Below are 19,287 nucleotides of genomic sequence, written 5' to 3'. Positions count from 1 at the left end.
GAGAAGGAAGCAGAGCAGAACAGGTGGTTGTCAGTGAGAAGGAAGCAGAGCAGAACAGGTGGTTGTCAGTGAGAAGGAAGCAGAACAGAACAGGTGGTCGTCAGTGAGAAGGAAGCAGAGCAGAACAGGTGGTTGTCAGTGAGAAGGAAGCAGAACAGAACAGGTGGTTGTCAGTGAGAAGGAAGCAGAGCAGAACAGGTGGTTGTCAGTGAGAAGGAAGCAGAGCAGAACAGGTGGTTGTCAGTGAGAAGGAAGCAGAGCAGAACAGGTGGTTGTCAGTGAGAAGGAAGCAGAGCAGAACAGGTGGTTGTCAGTGAGAAGGAAGCAGAGCAGAACAGGTGGTTGTCAGTGAGAAGGAAGCAGAACAGAACAGGTGGTTGTCAGTGAGAAGGAAGCAGAACAGAACAGGTGGTTGTCAGTGAGAAGGAAGCAGAGCAGAACAGGTGGTTGTCAGTGAGAAGGAAGCAGAGCAGAACAGGTGGTTGTCAGTGAGAAGGAAGCAGAACAGAACAGGTGGTTGTCAGTGAGAAGGAAGCAGAACAGAACAGGTGGCTGTCAGTGAGAAGGAAGCAGAGCAGAACAGGTGGTTGTCAGTGAGAAGGAAGCAGAACAGAACAGGTGGTTGTCAGTGAGAAGGAAGCAGAGCAGAACAGGTGGTTGTCAGTGAGAAGGAAGCAGAGCAGAACAGGTGGTTGTCAGTGAGAAGGAAGCAGAGCAGAACAGGTGGTTGTCAGCGAGAAGGAAGCAGAACAGAACAGGTGGTTGTCAGTGAGAAGGAAGCAGAGCAGAACAGGTGGTTGTCAGCGAGAAGGAAGCAGAGCAGAACAGGTGGTTGTCAGTGAGAAGGAAGCAGAACAGAACAGGTGGTCGTCAGTGAGAAGGAAGCAGAGCAGAACAGGTGGTTGTCAGTGAGAAGGAAGCAGAACAGAACAGGTGGTTGTCAGTGAGAAGGAAGCAGAGCAGAACAGGTGGTTGTCAGTGAGAAGGAAGCAGAGCAGAACAGGTGGTTGTCAGTGAGAAGGAAGCAGAACAGAACAGGTGGTTGTCAGTGAGAAGGAAGCAGAGCAGAACAGGTGGTTGTCAGTGAGAAGGAAGCAGAACAGAACAGGTGGTTGTCAGTGAGAAGGAAGCAGAGCAGAACAGGTGGTTGTCAGTGAGAAGGAAGCAGAACAGGTGTCCATCCCTACATATATTTAATCAATAACAGATGGTTTGATTCTGGAGTCGAGGCCAGGGACAGGGGATGGGAAGCATCCTAAATCACACCCTATTCCCTGTATAGTGCACAACTTTTAACCAGGGCCCATAGGGCTGTAATCCCTTGCAAAGATATTCATACCCACATACAACACCTGTAATGTCCCTCAGTCAAATATTACATTTCAAGCACAGATCCAACTATAGACCAGGGATCTTTTTGTGTCAGAGAGAGAGGAGTCTGAAGACCAGACTTAAATGGTTTTAAAAGGTGTGCTGGAGAGTACCAACAGGAGTGCACATTTTTGTTCCAGCCCAGTAGTAACACACCTGACCTGATTCAACTAATCATCAAGCCACAAACACTGAGGTACATGTGTAGAGTCTAAAGAGACAGAGAGACAGAGAGAGAAATAGAGAGAAAGAGAGATACAGAGAAATAGAGAGAGAAAGAGAGAGAGAGAGACAGAGAGAGAGAGAGAGAGAGAGACAGACAAGCAGAGAGAGAGAGACAGAGAGAAAGAGACAGAGAGAAAGATACAGAGAAAGAGAGAGAGACAGAGAGAGAGACAGAGAGAGAGAGAGAGAGAGAGTGAGAGAGAGACAGAGACAGAGAGAGACAGAGAGAGAGACAGAGAGACAGAGACAGAGAGATTGTCAGTTAGAGAGAGAGAGAGACAGAGAGAGAGAGACAGAGAGAGAGAGACAGAGAGAGACAGAGAGAGAGAGAGAGAGAGAGAGAGAGAGAGACAGAGAGAGACAGAGAGAGAGAGAGAGAGAGAGACAGAGAGAGACACAGAGAGAGAGACAGAGAGAGAGAGAGAGAGAGACAGACAGACAGACCGAGAGAGTTGTAGGGCTAGCACCTGTGGCCAGACATTTCCAGACAGTAATTTTCCACTCCAGTGGTTTGATCCAGTCTGTTTTCTCACATTGGGTTCACTTCTAACAAGCTCCCTCCACAACCCAGACCACCAGCTATTATTATAGTAGAATATGATGCAGGAGCTTTACAATACAGCACCTAGCACACACACACACACACACACACACACACACACACACACACACACACACACACACACACACACACCTCTCCAACACCACCATGACATACTGTATAACTCTCTTACCTTTTTCTCCCCGTCTTTCCCATTTCCACGTCTCTTCCCATTCTGCTTGGGCTCTCTGAGTCCTTTCTCTCCAGCCGCGGCGCCAGGCCCAAACAGCTTCTTAGCCCACTCATCCTTCTGCGTGGCCAGCCTGGGAGGCTGTGGAGGCAGGGGCAGGTCCCCGGCTGGTAGAGGAGCCCTGTAGCGATCCGCAGGTATCTTGTTCATGGGTGGAGGGAGGGTGCTACAGTTAGCTGATGACCAGCCATCTGTTGACTCAGCATAGGACTCCTGATCACTACACAGCCCTCCTTGTCCCTGTGTTTGTCCTGCCTGGCCTGGTTGTCTCCAGTCTCTTAGGACATGGACTGGTAACCAGCGTTGAGACTGATGGTGTTGGGGCTGGGCCAGGCTCTGCTCCACTCCTCCTCCTCCTCCAGGTCCTCCCCCTCTACCTCCCCTCTTCCCTGGCGGGTAGTGGTGGAGTGAGGGGTGGGAGGAGTGGGGCCCTCGAGGGGGAGGAGGAGGGGGGAGAGGGGGGCCAGGGACGACACCGGGAGGGACTTGGTTCCAGCCCGGGGCCGAGGGAGGAGGAGGGCTGTCCCAGTGGCGTGGACCGGGGTTGTGATTATGGCCTCCCAGGTCAACCAATAAGACACGGTTACTCTTCTCTTCTGGCAGGAAGTTACCGATGCCGCTGTCGCTGTTGCTACTGGTGCTGTGGTTCTGTTAATAACAATAATAACAATAACAATACTAATAATAATAACAACAATAATAACAATAATAACAGCAATAATAATAACAACAATCATAATAATTACAATAATAATAATAACCATAATAACACTAACAATAATAACAACAATAATAATAATAATAACCATAATAACAACAACAATAATAACAATAATAATAATCATTGAAAAGTGATGTATAAATAACATTTAGACCAGGATTTCAAATACTTTCTCTGTGAAAAATATTTATAATACTTCCTCTGTGCCTTGTTGAGCTTGTCTGGCTTAATAAAACAATACTAAACCAATAGAAAAGTCCCAAAACAGCAAACCGGCCCACATGACACTCCAGACTCCAGAAAACAGCGGTAGTATTTAAACATTAAAGTTCTGACAAAGCTCTACAAAACTAAACTGGACAGTAAAGAAAACAACATCCATTTGGAATGAAGGTGAAATAACAACAGATGGTAACAGTACTAACAACTGTACCTGCTGTGGGTCGTTGTCCGGATCAACGAACGCCCGCGCCCGGACCCCCTCAATGTTCTCCCCCATGTCCCGGTAGAGGACAGACACAAACTGGAGCAGAGGCTGGGAGGTAGGGGGGAACTCCAGACACCCTCCTGTGTCAGGGTCAGGAGTACACTCAAACCCAAACCTCCTGGCCACACCCACATGGAACTGGAGGAAGGAGGAGGAGGAAGAGGAGGAGATTACTTTATTGTCCATCCAACTGCTTATTCCAACCCCTCTGAAAATATGGTATTTTATCATATTTATGGAAGGGTTTTATCTATAGTAGTGAATTACAGTTGACATTAATATTCAGTTTAAAGTCTGAGTCGTTATCAAAAGAAAACAACTCCTGAATCCCATTTAGCCTTTTTTTCCTCCCCCTTTTTGTTGTTGAAGAATTTAAACCAGTAAGACCTCTTTATCTACTGGGAACATTCCAGAACCAGTAAGTTCTCTTTATCTACTGGGAACATTCCAGAACCAGAAAGTCCTCTTTATCTACTGGGAAAATTCCAGGACCAGTAAGTCCTCTTTATCTACTGGGAACATTCCAGGACCAGTAAGTCCTCTTTATCTACTGGGAACATTCCAGGACCAGTAAGTTCTCTTTATCTACTGGGAACATTCCAGAACCAGTAAGTCCTCTTTATCTACTGGGAACATTCCAGGACCAGTAAGTCCTCTTTATCTACTGGGAACATTCCAGAACCAGTAAGTTCTCTTTATCTACTGGGAACATTCCAGAACCAGTAAGTGCTCTTTATCTACTGGGAACATTCCAGGGACCAGTAAGTCCTCTTTATCTACTGGGAACATTCCAGAACCAGTAAGTTCTCTTTACCTACTGGGAACATTCCAGGACCAGTAAGTTCTCTTTATCTACTGGGAACATTCCAGAACCAGTAAGTTCTCTTTACCTACTGGGAACATTCCAGGACCAGTAAGTTCTCTTTATCTACTGGGAACATTCCAGAACCAGTAAGTTCTCTTTACCTACTGGGAACATTCCAGGACCAGTAAGTTCTCTTTATCTACTGGGAACATTCCAGGACCAGTAAGTCCTCTTTATCTACTGGGAACATTCCAGGGACCAGTAAGTTCTATTTATCTACTGGGAACATTCCAGGACCTGTAAGTTCTCTTTATCTACTGGGAACATTCCTGGACCAGTAAGTTCTCTTTATCTACTGGGAACATTCCAGAACCAGTAAGTCCTCTTTATCTACTGGGAACATTCCAGGACCAGTAAGTTCTCTTTATCTACTGGGAACATTCCAGAACCAGTAAGTTCTCTTTATCTACTGGGAACATTCCAGAACCAGTAAGTTCTCTTTATCCTACTGGGAACATTCCAGGACCAGTAAGTCCTCTTTATCTACTGGGAACATTCCAGAACCAGTAAGTCCTCTTTATCTACTGGGAACATTCCAGGACCAATAAGTCCTCTTTATCTACTGGGAACATTCCAGGAACAGTAAGTCCTCTTTATCTACTGGGAACATTCCAGGACCAGTAAGTCCTCTTTATCTACTGGGAACATTCCAGGATCAGTAAGTCCTCTTTATCTACTGGGAACATTCCAGGACCAGTAAGTTCTCTTTATCTACTGGGAACATTCCAGAACCAGTAAGTCCTCTTTATCTACTGGGAACATTCCAGGACCAGTAAGTTCTCTTTATCTACTGGGAACATTCCAGAACCAGTAAGTCCTCTTTATCTACTGGGAACATTCCAGGACCAGTAAGTTCTCTTTATCTACAGGGAACATTCCAGAACCAGTAAGTTCTCTTTATCTACTGGGAACATTCCAGAACCAGTAAGTTCTCTTTATCTACTGGGAACATTCCAGGACCAGTAAGTCCTCTTTATCTACTGGGAACATTCCAGAACCAGTAAGTCCTCTTTATCTACTGGGAACATTCCAGGACCAATAAGTCCTCTTTATCTACTGGGAACATTCCAGGACCAGTAAGTCCTCTTTATCTACTGGGAACATTCCAGAACCAGTAAGTTCTCTTTATCTACTGGGAACATTCCAGGACCAGTAAGTCCTCTTTATCTACTGGGAACATTCCAGGACCAGTAAGTTCTCTTTATCTACTGGGAACATTCCAGGACCAGTAAGTCCTCTTTATCTACTGGGAACATTCCAGGACCAGTAAGTCCTCTTTATCTACTGGGAACATTCCAGGACCAGTAAGTTCTCTTTATCTACTGGGAACATTCCAGGACCAGTAAGTTCTCTTTATCTACTGGGAACATTCCAGGACCAGTAAGTCCTCTTTATCTACTGGGAACATTCCAGGACCAATAAGTCCTCTTTATCTACTGGGAACATTCCAGGACCAATAAGTCCTCTTTATCTACTGGGAACATTCCAGGACCAGTAAGTCCTCTTTATCTACTGGGAACATTCCAGGACCAATAAGTCCTCTTTATCTACTGGGAACATTCCAGGACCAGTAAGTCCTCTTTATCTACTGGGAACATTCCAGGACCAGTAAGTCCTCTTTACCTACTGGGAACATTCCAGAACCAGGAAGTCCTCTTTATCTACTGGGAACATTCCAGGACCAGTAAGTCCTCTTTAACTACTGGGAACATTCCAGAACCAGTAAGTTCTCTTTATCTACTGGGAACATTACAGGACCAGTAAGTCCTCTTTATCTACTGGGAACATTCCAGGACCAGTAAGTCCTCTTTATCTACTGGGAACATTCCAGGACCAGTAAGTTCTCTTTATCTACTGGGAACATTCCAGGACCAGAAAGTCCTCTTTATCTACTGGGAACATTCCAGGTACCAGTAAGTCCTCTTTATCTACTGGGAACATTCCAGGGACCAGTAAGTTCTCTTTATCTACTGGGAACATTCCAGGACCAGTAAGTTCTCTTTATCTACTGGGAACATTCCAGGACCAGTAAGTTCTCTTTATCTACTGGGAACATTCCAGGACCTGTAAGTTCTCTTTATCTACTGGGAACATTCCAGGGACCAGTAAGTCCTCTTTATCTACTGGGAACATTCCAGGACCAATAAGTCCTCTTTATCTACTGGGAACATTCCAGGACCAATAAGTCCTCTTTATCTACTGGGAACATTCCAGGACCAGTAAGTTCTCTTTATCTACTGGGAACATTCCAGGACCAGTAAGTCCTCTTTATCTACTGGGAACATTCCAGGACCAGTAAGTTCTCTTTATCTACTGGGAACATTCCAGGACCAGAAAGTCCTCTTTATCTACTGGGAACATTCCAGGTACCAGTAAGTCCTCTTTATCTACTGGGAACATTCCAGGGACCAGTAAGTTCTCTTTATCTACTGGGAACATTCCAGGACCAGTAAGTTCTCTTTATCTACTGGGAACATTCCAGGACCAGTAAGTTCTCTTTATCTACTGGGAACATTCCAGGACCTGTAAGTTCTCTTTATCTACTGGGAACATTCCAGGGACCAGTAAGTCCTCTTTATCTACTGGGAACATTCCAGGACCAATAAGTCCTCTTTATCTACTGGGAACATTCCAGGACCAATAAGTCCTCTTTATCTACTGGGAACATTCCAGGACCAGTAAGTTCTCTTTATCTACTGGGAACATTCCAGGACCAGTAAGTTCTCTTTATCTACTGGGAACATTCCAGGGACCAGTAAGTCCTCTTTATCTACTGGGAACATTCCAGGGACCAGTAAGTCCTCTTTATCTACTGGGAACATTCCAGTAAGTCCATTTGTTGATACTGATAGGATCAGCTTTCTCCATTTAAATCTTACCTTAACATTATAATTATTTCACAATACTGACAACGGATCAGCTCTTAGAGAGATATTACCACCAACGGCTGCAAATATTGAGGTGTCTTATTCTAATGCTTACCCAATAAAAATGCATTAAATCCCAGATTTGGCACATCATTGCACAGATGTTAGGCTCCATATCATGAAATATATTGAGATAAATTACAGACAGTAGCCTACAAGCAGCAAAATAAAAGTCAATTAATTGAACATCAAATGTATTTTCAATACGACTGTAATAGTCCTACAGCCTAGTTTATATCTATTTTAAATACAGTCATCTGGGTTTTCATTTGAAGCATATTTTTATACGTTGCTTGTTTGTATCAATCGCAAAGGAATTGTCAACTTGGTATTTGTTTGTCAATTTTGTTCTGAACATATCGGCGGTCACGCAGAGACGGATAAACCATGTGATTCTATGTTTAGTGGAGGTCGTCTGTGTATTAAATGACGCGGGAGGGCAAAAAAAACATCTATCTACACATTCAGCTGTTCCACGCGTGGTCTGAGGCAGGTGTTAGACTACCAGTGGTCTGAGGCAGGTGTTAGACTACGAGTGGTCTGAGGCAGGTGTTAGACTACGAGTGGTCTGAGGCAGGTGTTAGACTACCAGTGGTCTGAGGCAGGTGTTAGACTACCAGTGGTCTGAGGCAGGTGTTAGACTACCAGTGGTCTGAGGCAGGTGTTAGACTACCAGTGGTCTGAGGCAGGTGTTAGACTACCAGTGGTCTGAGGCAGGTGTTAGACTACCAGTGGTCTGAGGCAGGTGTTAGACTACCAGTGGTCTGAGGCAGGTGTTAGACTATGACTGTTTTCAAGTGTAACGTTAATAACGATGGGTTTGGGAAACAGCTGGGAGTTTTAACGATGCTCCAACGAAGGTTCTAACCATGAACTTAGCCTTCAGATGCTTTTGGGAAACCGGGCCCAGGAATATAGGACCCCTCAAAAATATTCAAAATAACTTCTAAAGTTTCATAAATGGTATGTTTGTAAATGTTCAAATCTGTCAGTTTAATATGGATGTTATTATTAGCTGGAGAGCATTGAAACAGTTTGTGGGTATTCTTTCTTCTTAGACCTTATGTCCAACCCTACCTGGTGATGGCAGAGTTCCGGGTCGACTATGAACACGTGACAGGAAGTCCTCAGCCCCTGCTCTTCCTCCCGGTTACCATTGCCATAGTGACCGTCGTCGTCATGGGTGGCCTGCATGGTGACCAGTCCGAAGAAGCGTCGGTCGTCGGGGCAACAGGCGCTGAAGGCTAGCTTCTCAGCAGGGTAGGTAGCAAGGACCTGTCTCCTGTCACTGCACAGCCGCACACAATCGTGCATCACCTGGGAAGAACAACATATAACAAAAATACAATCCCTTCTATTTTAGAAACACACCGTCCTCTATTCCAAGAAGAAGAACACATTATTGTCCTTCTTTCCCGAGGAAACAGAGATTGTTTGTTTTTGCAACAACGACCCGAGACCCACAGGGTCAAAGTACAATTTAGTGATATGACATCTAAACATCTCAATGAACCAACCCAAACAAACCAACCATTCAATCAATTAACCAACCAAAACCAACAAACCAACCAACCAACCCACCAATCAATAAACCAACCCAAACCATCCAACCATTCAATCAATGAACCAACCCAAACCAACAAACCAACCATTCAATTAACCAACCCAAACCAACCAACCATTCAATTAACCAACCCAAACCAACCAACCATTCAATCAATTAACCAACCCAAACCAACCAACCATTCAATCAACTAACCAACCAACCAACCAACCAATCAAATAACCAACCAACCATTCAATAAACCAACTAACCCACCAACCAACCATTCAATCAATCCAAAGCGACCCGTACCTTCATGAGGACCAGGGAGTGTATCTTCTGTTCAGCCCTGAGTCGTCTCATGCTTCCTCTGATGGCCTGCAGACTGTCACTCTCCAGACTAGCTCCTGTAGAGGCCAGCTCTATGGAGCCCAGGTACCCTACCATCATACCCACGTTCAGGATACCCTCACTGGGCTCCAGGCAGAAGTCCTCCCCTTCCACCTCCACCTGGAAGGTGGAGAGACAAAATATATTGTAAAAACATTACTACAACATTCACTGATGTAAAACCTAGCTGATAATGTAGCTGTGTAGGTATCAAACCTAGCTGATAATGTAGCTGTGTGGGTATCATACCTAGCTGATAATGTAGCTGTGTGGGTATCATACCCAGCTGATAATGTAGCAGTGTAGGTATCAAACCCAGCTGATAATGTAGCAGTGTAGGTATCACACCTAGCTGATAATGTAGCTGTGTAGGTATCAAACCTAGCTGATAATGTAGTTTTGTGGTTATCACAACTAGCTGATAATGTAGCTGTGTGGGTATCACACCTAGCTGATAATGTAGCTGTGTGGGTATCAAACCTAGCTGATAATGTAGTTGCGTAGTTATCAAACCTAGCTGATAATGTAGTTGTGTGGTTATCAAACCTAGCTGATAATGTAGCTGTGTGGGTATTATACCTAGCTGATAATGTAGTTGTGTGGTTATCACACCTAGCTGATAATGTAGCTGTGTGGGTATTATACCTAGCTGATAATGTAGTTGTGTGGTTATCACACCTAGCTGATAATGTAGCTGTGTGGGTATTATACCTAGTTGATAATGTAGTTGTGTGGTTATCACACCTAGCTGATAATGTAGCTGTGTGGGTATTATACCTAGCTGATAATGTAGTTGTGTGGTTATCACACCTAGCTGATAATGTAGCTGTGTGGGTATTATACCTAGCTGATAATGTAGTTGTGTGGTTATCATACCTAGCTGATAATGTAGTTGTGTGGTTATCACACCTAGCTGACAATGTAGCTGTGTGGGTATCATACCTAGCTGATAATGTAGTTGTGTGGGTATCAAACCTAGCTGATAATGTAGCTGTGTGGGTATCAAACCTAGCTGATAATGTAGCTGTGTGGGTATTATACCTAGCTGATAATGTAGTTGTGTGGTTATCACACCTAGCTGATAATGTAGCTGTGTGGGTATTATACCTAGCTGATAATGTAGTTGTGTGGTTATCACACCTAGCTGATAATGTAGCTGTGTGGGTATTATACCTAGCTGATAATGTAGTTGTGTGGTTATCACACCTAGCTGATAATGTAGCTGTGTGGGTATTATACCTAGCTGATAATGTAGTTGTGTGGTTATCATACCTAGCTGATAATGTAGTTGTGTGGTTATCACACCTAGCTGACAATGTAGCTGTGTGGGTATCATACCTAGCTGATAATGTAGTTGTGTGGGTATCAAACCTAGCTGATAATGTAGCTGTGTGGGTATCAAACCTAGCTGATAATGTAGCTGTGTGGGTATCATACCTAGCTGATAATGTAGTTGTGTGGTTATCACACCTAGCTGATAATGTAGCTGTGTGGGTATTATACCTAGCTGATAATGTAGCTGTGTGGTTATCACACCTAGCTGATAATGTAGCTGTGTGGGTATTATACCTAGTTGATAATGTAGTTGTGTGGTTATCACACCTAGCTGATAATGTAGCTGTGTGGGTATTATACCTAGCTGATAATGTAGTTGTGTGGTTATCACACCTAGCTGATAATGTAGCTGTGTGGGTATTATACCTAGCTGATAATGTAGTTGTGTGGTTATCATACCTAGCTGATAATGTAGTTGTGTGGTTATCACACCTAGCTGATAATGTAGCTGTGTGGGTATCATACCTAGCTGATAATGTAGTTGTGTGGGTATCAAACCTAGCTGATAATGTAGCTGTGTGGGTATCAAACCTAGCTGATAATGTAGCTGTGTGGGTATTATACCTAGCTGATAATGTAGTTGTGTGGTTATCACACCTAGCTGATAATGTAGTTGTGTAGGGCTCTGGTCAACAGTAATGCACTATACAGGGAACATAGTGCCTTTTGGGACAAATCCCACCCACCCACCCACCCACACCCACACACACACACACACACACACACACACACACCTGGCATGTTAGTACTCACCTGGAGCTCTGTCTCCTGCAGATGGAACCCGTCCAGGAACACTGAGTCGTCGGACATTAGAACCCTGTCCATCTCCTCCTCAGAGAGCAGGTTCGGGTTGCTGTGGGACCGGCCCCGGCCCTTATGGTACGGGGGGAACTCTGGCTCTGACAGGGGCCTCACAGGCTTGGCCGACGCAGACGAGGAAGAGGAGGCACGGAGAGGAGGAGGAGGAGCGATGACCCTGTCTTTAGGATTAGGTTTATGGTCAAGGTAAGGTTTAGGGTTAGTTTATTTGAGCATGGTGGTACATTATGCAGAAACACACATAAAGGGCCAGTTTACCAGACACAGATTAAGCCTAGTTAGTCCTGGACTAAAAAGCATTTTCAATTGAGACTCTCCATTAAACTGTGTCCGGGAAACCAGGCCAAAATGTGATGTGATACAGTACATTAAAAAACCATGCTATATTAAAACAGGTAGATTGCTACCTTTCTCTGAGCTGCTGGAGGAGTGTGAAGAGTTGTCAAAGATCATGTTAAATATTCCTCCAGACTGCATCTCCGCCACCACCCTCTCTGCCCTGTTAATACCCAGGGTCTTAGAGTCCAGCTTGGGCTTGAACCAACCACCACCCCCTCCTCCTCCTCCTCCACCACCACCACCGCTGGCACTGTTACCACGAGAACCGGGCTTCACGTTTTTGTTGTTTCCGCCTCCGCTGCTGCTGTTATGGAAACCACACAACTCCTCGTCGCTGGAGCACGAGTCCGCGGCAGCTGCCGCTCCTCCGGCTGGACTTCCTGAATTGTTTCCGTGGCGACGGTTGCGGTTGGTACCACCGTGTCCGTGACGACGGCCTCCCCGGTCTCCCTCGGCGACGACCAGGTGCAGAACCCCCGTGCATCGTCCAATCAGCTTGACGACGTCCTCGTGCGAAGCCTTGGAGACGTTTATGTCGTTCACGGACAGGATGTGGTCACCGGAGCGGAGACCCACGTAGTCCGCCGGACTTCCTTTTAGAATGCAGTTGAGGACACAGGGGCCCTGGCCAGAGAGGGTGAACCCATACCCTGCCCTCCCCCGGGCCACCTCCACCCCCCGGATACGCCCACCCTGGTGGGGGTGAGGAGGCGAAGGTAAGGTTGTGAGACCCCCATGACCTCCATGACGTCTCTTGGACGAGGTGTCCGTCTGTCTGAACATTGTTTTGACTCTTGTTCTGTTATTCAATGTTATTTATCCAACCCTTATGTTACCAGGTAAGTTGACTGATGTTATTTATCTAACCCTTATGTTACCAGGTAAGTTGACTGATGTCATTTATCTAACCCTTATGTTACCAGGTAAGTTGACTGATGTTATTTATCTAACCCTTATGTTACCAGGTAAGTTGACTGATGTCATTTATCCAACCCTTATGTTACCAGGTAAGTTGACTGATGTTATTTATCCAACCCTTATGTTACCAGGTAAGTTGACTGATGTCATTTATCTAACCCTTATGTTACCAGGTAAGTTGACTGATGTTATTTATCCAACCCTTATGTTACCAGGTAAGTTGACTGATGTCATTTATCTAACCCTTATGTTACCAGGTAAGTTGACTGAGATCATATTGTAATTTGGGCCTACAACAACAACCAGGAAAGAGGAGAGTGGTTGAAAAGACTGATGTGACTTTTGTACTCTCAGTTCCATTCAATGAGCTTTACTGGCATGGTAAGTCAATGAGATGTATTGTAAAAGAGAACTGTTGTTTCTTTTGATGAGGCTTAATCCCTCTCCTCTCCTCCCTTCTTTTTCCCTTCTTCTCTATCCTCTCTCTCTCTCTCGTTCCACTGTCAAGGGCTGTCTGTCTCCCTCTAAGGCTTTTCCTCCCTCTCTCGTTCTAGTACTGAGGGATTTGTCAGGATGGTGAGAGCATGACGTCAGCCCCTCCACTCCAACGCCAGCCCTGCCATGCTGGTGCCACTCTCTGAGGATGATGTGACTTGTCACAGGTCAGGCAGGGGTCACCTACGGAGAGACAGGAGGGACAAACAGCACCAAGGACTCATTGTGAGTGATGGTAGCCAATACAACACACAGAGGACAGGAGACAATATAACAACAATCAAGTCACATGTCTGAAAGGAACACATCTGAGACAGCACAGTACCATTGGGGTTGGTAGCAGTGTTTCCCAAACCTCTCCTTGAGTACCCCCAGCTGTTCCACATTCATTGGATGTGTTCCAGTTTATTTTTACCAATGAAGGTCTTGGTGCTTAGTTGACCAGTAGAATAGCACTGGAATACATCAAATAAGTTGAACGGTTGAGGGTACTCAACGAGACATTTGGGAAGCACTTCCCTGTGGCTCAGTGGGTAGAGCATGGTGTGTGCAACGCCAGCATGGTGTGTGAAATGCCAGGGTTGTGGGTTCGATTCCCACGGGGGCCAGTACAACAACAACAACAAAAATGTATGAAATGTATGCATTCACTGTAAGTCGCTCTGGATAAGAGCGTCTGCTAAATGACTAAAATGTAAACTGTTATAGCCATGCAGGAAAGAAGAGAAGGTCCCCAAGTGTACACTCCTTCAATAAGTCATATAAAGGAAAGAACTATGAGATAAATAAACACCAAAGTATTTTTAAACGCAATCAAAATCAAATTTCTACATGGCATTTAAACGCAATGCCATGTAGAATGCCAAGGAAGGAATACTGCGTTGTACAACACCCCTTGGTGAACGGAAGCACCTCAACCACTGACATAAAACCACACCGGCCCGTGGGTGGGGTTAGAAGACGCTTTGCATTGTCCAATGGGAAGGATGATTTCAAAACCGAGGGCGGTTACTCACGACTCACCTTTCCACAGGTGTTGAAGACAGGAGGTCATACAGTTGCGTGGCAACAAGAGAGCCTCCTCTCCTCACCCTCTAGCTAACTACCTATGTTTACTAACTGCTGATAAACCTACAACTGAGCTAAACTTAGTCAAAGCGAGAACTAGCTAGCAGCTTGTTTGCATGAGAGGACGAGAACAGAGAGCTAACTTAGTTTTAACGTTAGCTGGCTACAGTAGCTAGCTAGGTAGCTATAGCAAGCGTATCTAACAAACTAAGATGATAACGAAAAATTACAAGTTGTTAATTGTATTACTGGCACTGCACTTTCGTCATTTAGGCTTCAGTCTTTGTGTTTATAATGAATATAAAGATAGTTTACAAACTTTGTAATTATTGTCCGTAAATTGCTGGTCAAAAATCCATACACCTAGAAAGTGCATCCACCCGTGCTTAACTACTGACCCGCCTCCGTTTTCCAGAATCTTGTAATGTCAACGAGTAACCATGCCAACGATAGTGTACACAAAACTTTACTGTCCTGTCATTGGTTTACATGGCTGTCAATCATAGTCAGAACTGTGCGCCGAAGTACAAAAAAAAACTAGCTAGAATGATTAAAGTTTGATTGAGAATCGGCTAGCAACAAAAGTATTGTATGCTACAGGTGGCCGAATTCAAATCCCATGTTAACATGAAAATGACATTCACCCAAAGGTTATATCTTTCAAACACAATTATAGTAAAGACTACACAAGACCGTGGCATTCTCCGGAATGTGTTTGCAGACGATACAGAGGAAGAAAGCTATACATTGTTTTCCAAGGCGATTAGAACAGCTGGCTAAAGTGTAACGGTATCGCTGCCGTTGTCATGGTTAGCTACCGGTTCAGCCTAGTTTATTCGCTAGCCAGATGGCTAATTCTGCTAATCTATGTTGCTTACTGTTTACATCTAGTAATATATAATGCGTATAGCTAATTAACTAACTAAATATAATAGCTATAACGTTAACTTAAACGTTTTGTTTTTCTCTGTTCAATATCCTCAATCCACCACCTGGCCAATGCATTTGTTAGCCATAAATTGAATAACTTCAATCCATGTAGAGAAGTTTACCGTGGCTATGTAACTAGCTAGCTATCCAGTTTTTTAAAAAGTGTTTAAAATTGCTTACAGTTCATAAATGCGGCCCCAAGTATGTTCAGTCCGATCCCATGGTTAGGTTAGCAGTAAGCACTGTAAACAAAGGAAAGACCACTCACTACCAGCTGCTGAAGAAAGACTTAAAAGGAGGTGTGTGTGTGTGTTTGGGGAGGACGGGAGGAGGGTACTGGTCTGGAGAATTGGGAGCAACTGGTAGTTACCGATGATGAGAGAATATAACCGGACAGTAATACTGACGATGGAGATAATATAACCTGACAGTAACACTGACGATGGAGATAATATAACCTGACAGTAATACTGACGATGGAGATAATATAACCTGACAGTAATACTGACGATGGAGATAATATAACCTGACAGTAATACTGACGATGGAGATAATATAACCTGACAGTAATACTGACGATGGAGATAATATAACCTGACAGTAATACTGACGATGGAGATAATATAACCTGACAGTAATACTGATGATGGAGATAATATAACCTGACAGTAATACTGATGGAGATAATATAACCTGACAGTAATACTGACGATGGAGATAATATAACCTGACAGTAATACTGACGATGGAGATAATATAACCTGACAGTAATACTGACGATGGAGATAATATAACCTGACAGTAATACTGATGATGGAGATAATATAACCTGACAGTAATACTGATGGAGATAATATAACCTGACAGTAATACTGACGATGGAGATAATATAACCTGACAGTAATACTGACGATGGAGATAATATAACCTGACAGTAATACTGACGATGGAGATAATATAACCTGACAGTAATACTGATGATGGAGATAATATAACCTGACAGTAATACTGATGATGGAGATAATATAACCTGACAGTAATACTGATGATGGAGATAATATAACCTGACAGTAATACTGATGATGGAGATAATATAACCTGACAGTAATACTGATGATGGAGATAATATAACCTGACAGTAATACTGATGGAGATAATATAACCTGACAGTAATACTGATGGAGATAATATAACCTGACAGTAATACTGATGGAGATAATATAACATGACAGTAATACTGATGATGGAGATAATATAACCTGACAGTAATACTGATGGAGATAGTATAACTTGACAGTAATACTGATGATGGAGATAATATAACATGACAGTAATACTGATGATGGAGATAATTTAACCTGACAGTAATACTGATGATGGAGATAATATAACCTGACAGTAATACTGACGTTGGAGATAATATAACCTGACAGTAATACTGATGGAGATAATATAACCTGACAGTAATACTGATGATGGAGATAATATAACCTGACAGTAATACTGAGGATGGAGATAATATAACCTGACAGTAATACTGATGATGGAGATAATATAACCTGACAGTAATACTGATGATGGAGATAATATAACCTGACAGTAATACTGATGATGGAGATAATATAACCTGACAGTAATACTGATGATGGAGATAATATAACCTGACAGTAATACTGACGATGGAGATAATATAACCTGACAGTAATACTGATGATGGAGATAATATAACCTGACAGTAATACTGATGGAGATAATATAACCTGACAGTAATACTGATGGAGATAATATAACATGACAGTAATACTGATGATGGAGATAATATAACCTGACAGTAATACTGATGATGGAGATAATATAACCCGGACAGTAATACTTGATATGACAACTGGTGGTTACTGATGATGGAGCTGATAAAACAGTAACATATCATACCTTGTGTTCTAATTTATATATTGTGTTTAATAACTTAAAATATTGGTCAACTACCGCCTTTTTCTGAGGTAAAAACATCCCCATAAATGTCCATTCATCATCATGCATTGCATCTTATAAATCCATAGACAGTCCGTGTCGATCTCCCATAAATAGCTGCCTGATAGCCACTCTGGGAATAGCCTACTGTACCACAGCCGCTTCCAGCCGGTCCCAAACACACAGACAGTCAATCAGCACAGAGGTCATGGGAAGTATCTTGTCTGAGGATTTGAATTACGTCCGCCCAGCTGAAAGAACAGTATGGTGAAGTTCCATATGTCTAACCAACTCCTCAGAGAGAGGTAGAGAGAGGGGGAGAGGGAGAGAGAGGGGGAGAGAGAGGGAGAGGTAGAGTGAGGGGGGGAGGGAGAGAGAGAGGGAAGAGAAAGAGAAGGAGAGACGGGGAGAGAGGAGAGAGAAACATACTCTAGTCTATCTGTAACATCCTCTCTAGTCTATCTGTAACATCCTCTATCTGCAACATCCTCTCTAGTCTATCTGTAACATCCTCTATCTGCAACATCCTCTCTAGTCTATCTGCAACATCCTCTCTAGTCTATCTGTAACATCCTCTCTAGTCTATCTGTAACATCCTCTATCTGTAACATCCTATCTTTAACATCCTCTCTAGTCTATCTGTAACATCCCCTCTCTAGTCTATCTGTAACATCCTCTCTAGTCTATCTGTAACATCCCCTCTCTAGTCTATCTGTAACATCCCCTCTCTAGTCTGTAACATCCTCTCTAGTCTATCTGTTTAACATCCTCTATCTAGTCTATCTGTAACATCCTCTCTAGTCTATCTGTAACATCCTCTCTAGTCTATCTGTAACATCCTCTCTGTTGTCTATCTGTAACATCCTCTATCTAGTCTATCTGTAACATCCTCTCTAGTCTATCTGTTTAGTTTATTAATTCGACCATTTAAAAAAAAAAAACAAGCACACATAAAACTTAAAAGCCATACATGCACATGAATAAAATCATGGAGTATAACACACAATAAAGTCTGGGACTTATTTCCATTGTGGTCCTCTTGAGACAAGATGGCCGGACAAGATGGAACACAGTATGGCAGTGAAATAATAAAACACAACAAAAACATTCCAGTGACATCATAGGGGTTGTTCATATGGGCACAGAGGACATCAAACATATTTTAACTGTATTTTTAAAGCTGCCCTGAGAGGACGTTGTTTTTATGGGCAGAGGCTACTCATTCCATTCTGAGGCTCCAGTATACTAGAAAGTACCTTTCCCAGCATTACTCCTGAACCTGTATAAGCACACATCAGCAGCACCTGATCTGGTGCTGTGATTATGTGCATCCCTAACACGAGGAAAGTAATCACTTAGATATCTGGGCGCAGGACCATAAATACTCCTGTAAACCAAACCTAGTCTAATCTGGGACACCCTAGCTTCAACAGGCAGCCAGTTTAGTTCCTGAAAGCAGCTCCTGCCTATGTGAGTACGTGGACTCACCTTCAGTACTACCCTGATCAGCTTATTCTGGGCTATCTGGAGCGTCCCCTTCATAAATTTAGATAAGCCCCCAAACCAGGAAGTACTAGCATAGTCAAAGTGGCATTGAATGAGGGCAGTAGCTAGCACTTTCATGGAGTCCTTATCAAGCAGCTTGGACTTTCTGTAACATCCTCTCTAGTCTATCTGTAACGTCTTCTCTAGTCTATCTGTAACATCCTCTCTAGTCTATCTGTAACATCCTCTCTGTTGTCTATCTGTAACATCCTCTCTAGTCTATCTGTAACATCCTCTCTGTTGTCTATCTGTAACATCCTCTCTAGTCTATCTGTAACATCCTCTCTAGTCTATCTGTAACATCCTCTCTGTTGTCTATCTGTAACATCCTCTCTAGTCTATCTGTAACATCCTCTCTGTTGTCTATCTGTAACATCCTCTCTAGTCTATCTGTAACATCCTCTCTAGTCTATCTGTAACATCCTCTCTAGTCTATCTGTAACATCCTCTCTAGTCTCTGTAACATCCTCTCTAGTCTATCTGTAACATCCTCTCTAGTCTATCTGTAACATCCTCTCAACTCTCTGTGTAGCATCCTATCTAGTCT

At 43.5% G+C, this 19,287-nt stretch overlaps 1 protein-coding gene across 1 annotated transcript in view; it reads right to left on the bottom strand.

The window, feature by feature from the left end:
- Nucleotides 1–14,701, bottom strand: part of LOC106596573 (regulator of G-protein signaling 12) — a 105,417-nt gene extending 90,716 nt beyond the window's left edge. The window contains 7 exon segments of the mRNA XM_082978676.1: nt 2,331–3,035; nt 3,542–3,733; nt 8,465–8,704; nt 9,243–9,440; nt 11,409–11,635; nt 11,882–13,409; nt 14,614–14,701. Coding sequence (XP_082834802.1) covers nt 2,331–3,035; nt 3,542–3,733; nt 8,465–8,704; nt 9,243–9,440; nt 11,409–11,635; nt 11,882–12,596 — 2,277 coding nt within the window. The 5' untranslated portion in view covers nt 12,597–13,409; nt 14,614–14,701.
- Between the last annotated feature and the right edge of the window lie 4,586 nt (nt 14,702–19,287).

The sequence above is a fragment of the Salmo salar genome, chromosome 08, assembly GCF_965601325.2.
Source record: "Salmo salar chromosome 08, fSalSal1, whole genome shotgun sequence".
Classification (NCBI taxonomy): Eukaryota; Metazoa; Chordata; class Actinopteri; order Salmoniformes; family Salmonidae; genus Salmo; species Salmo salar.
This window is presented reverse-complemented; position numbering and strand designations above follow the sequence as displayed.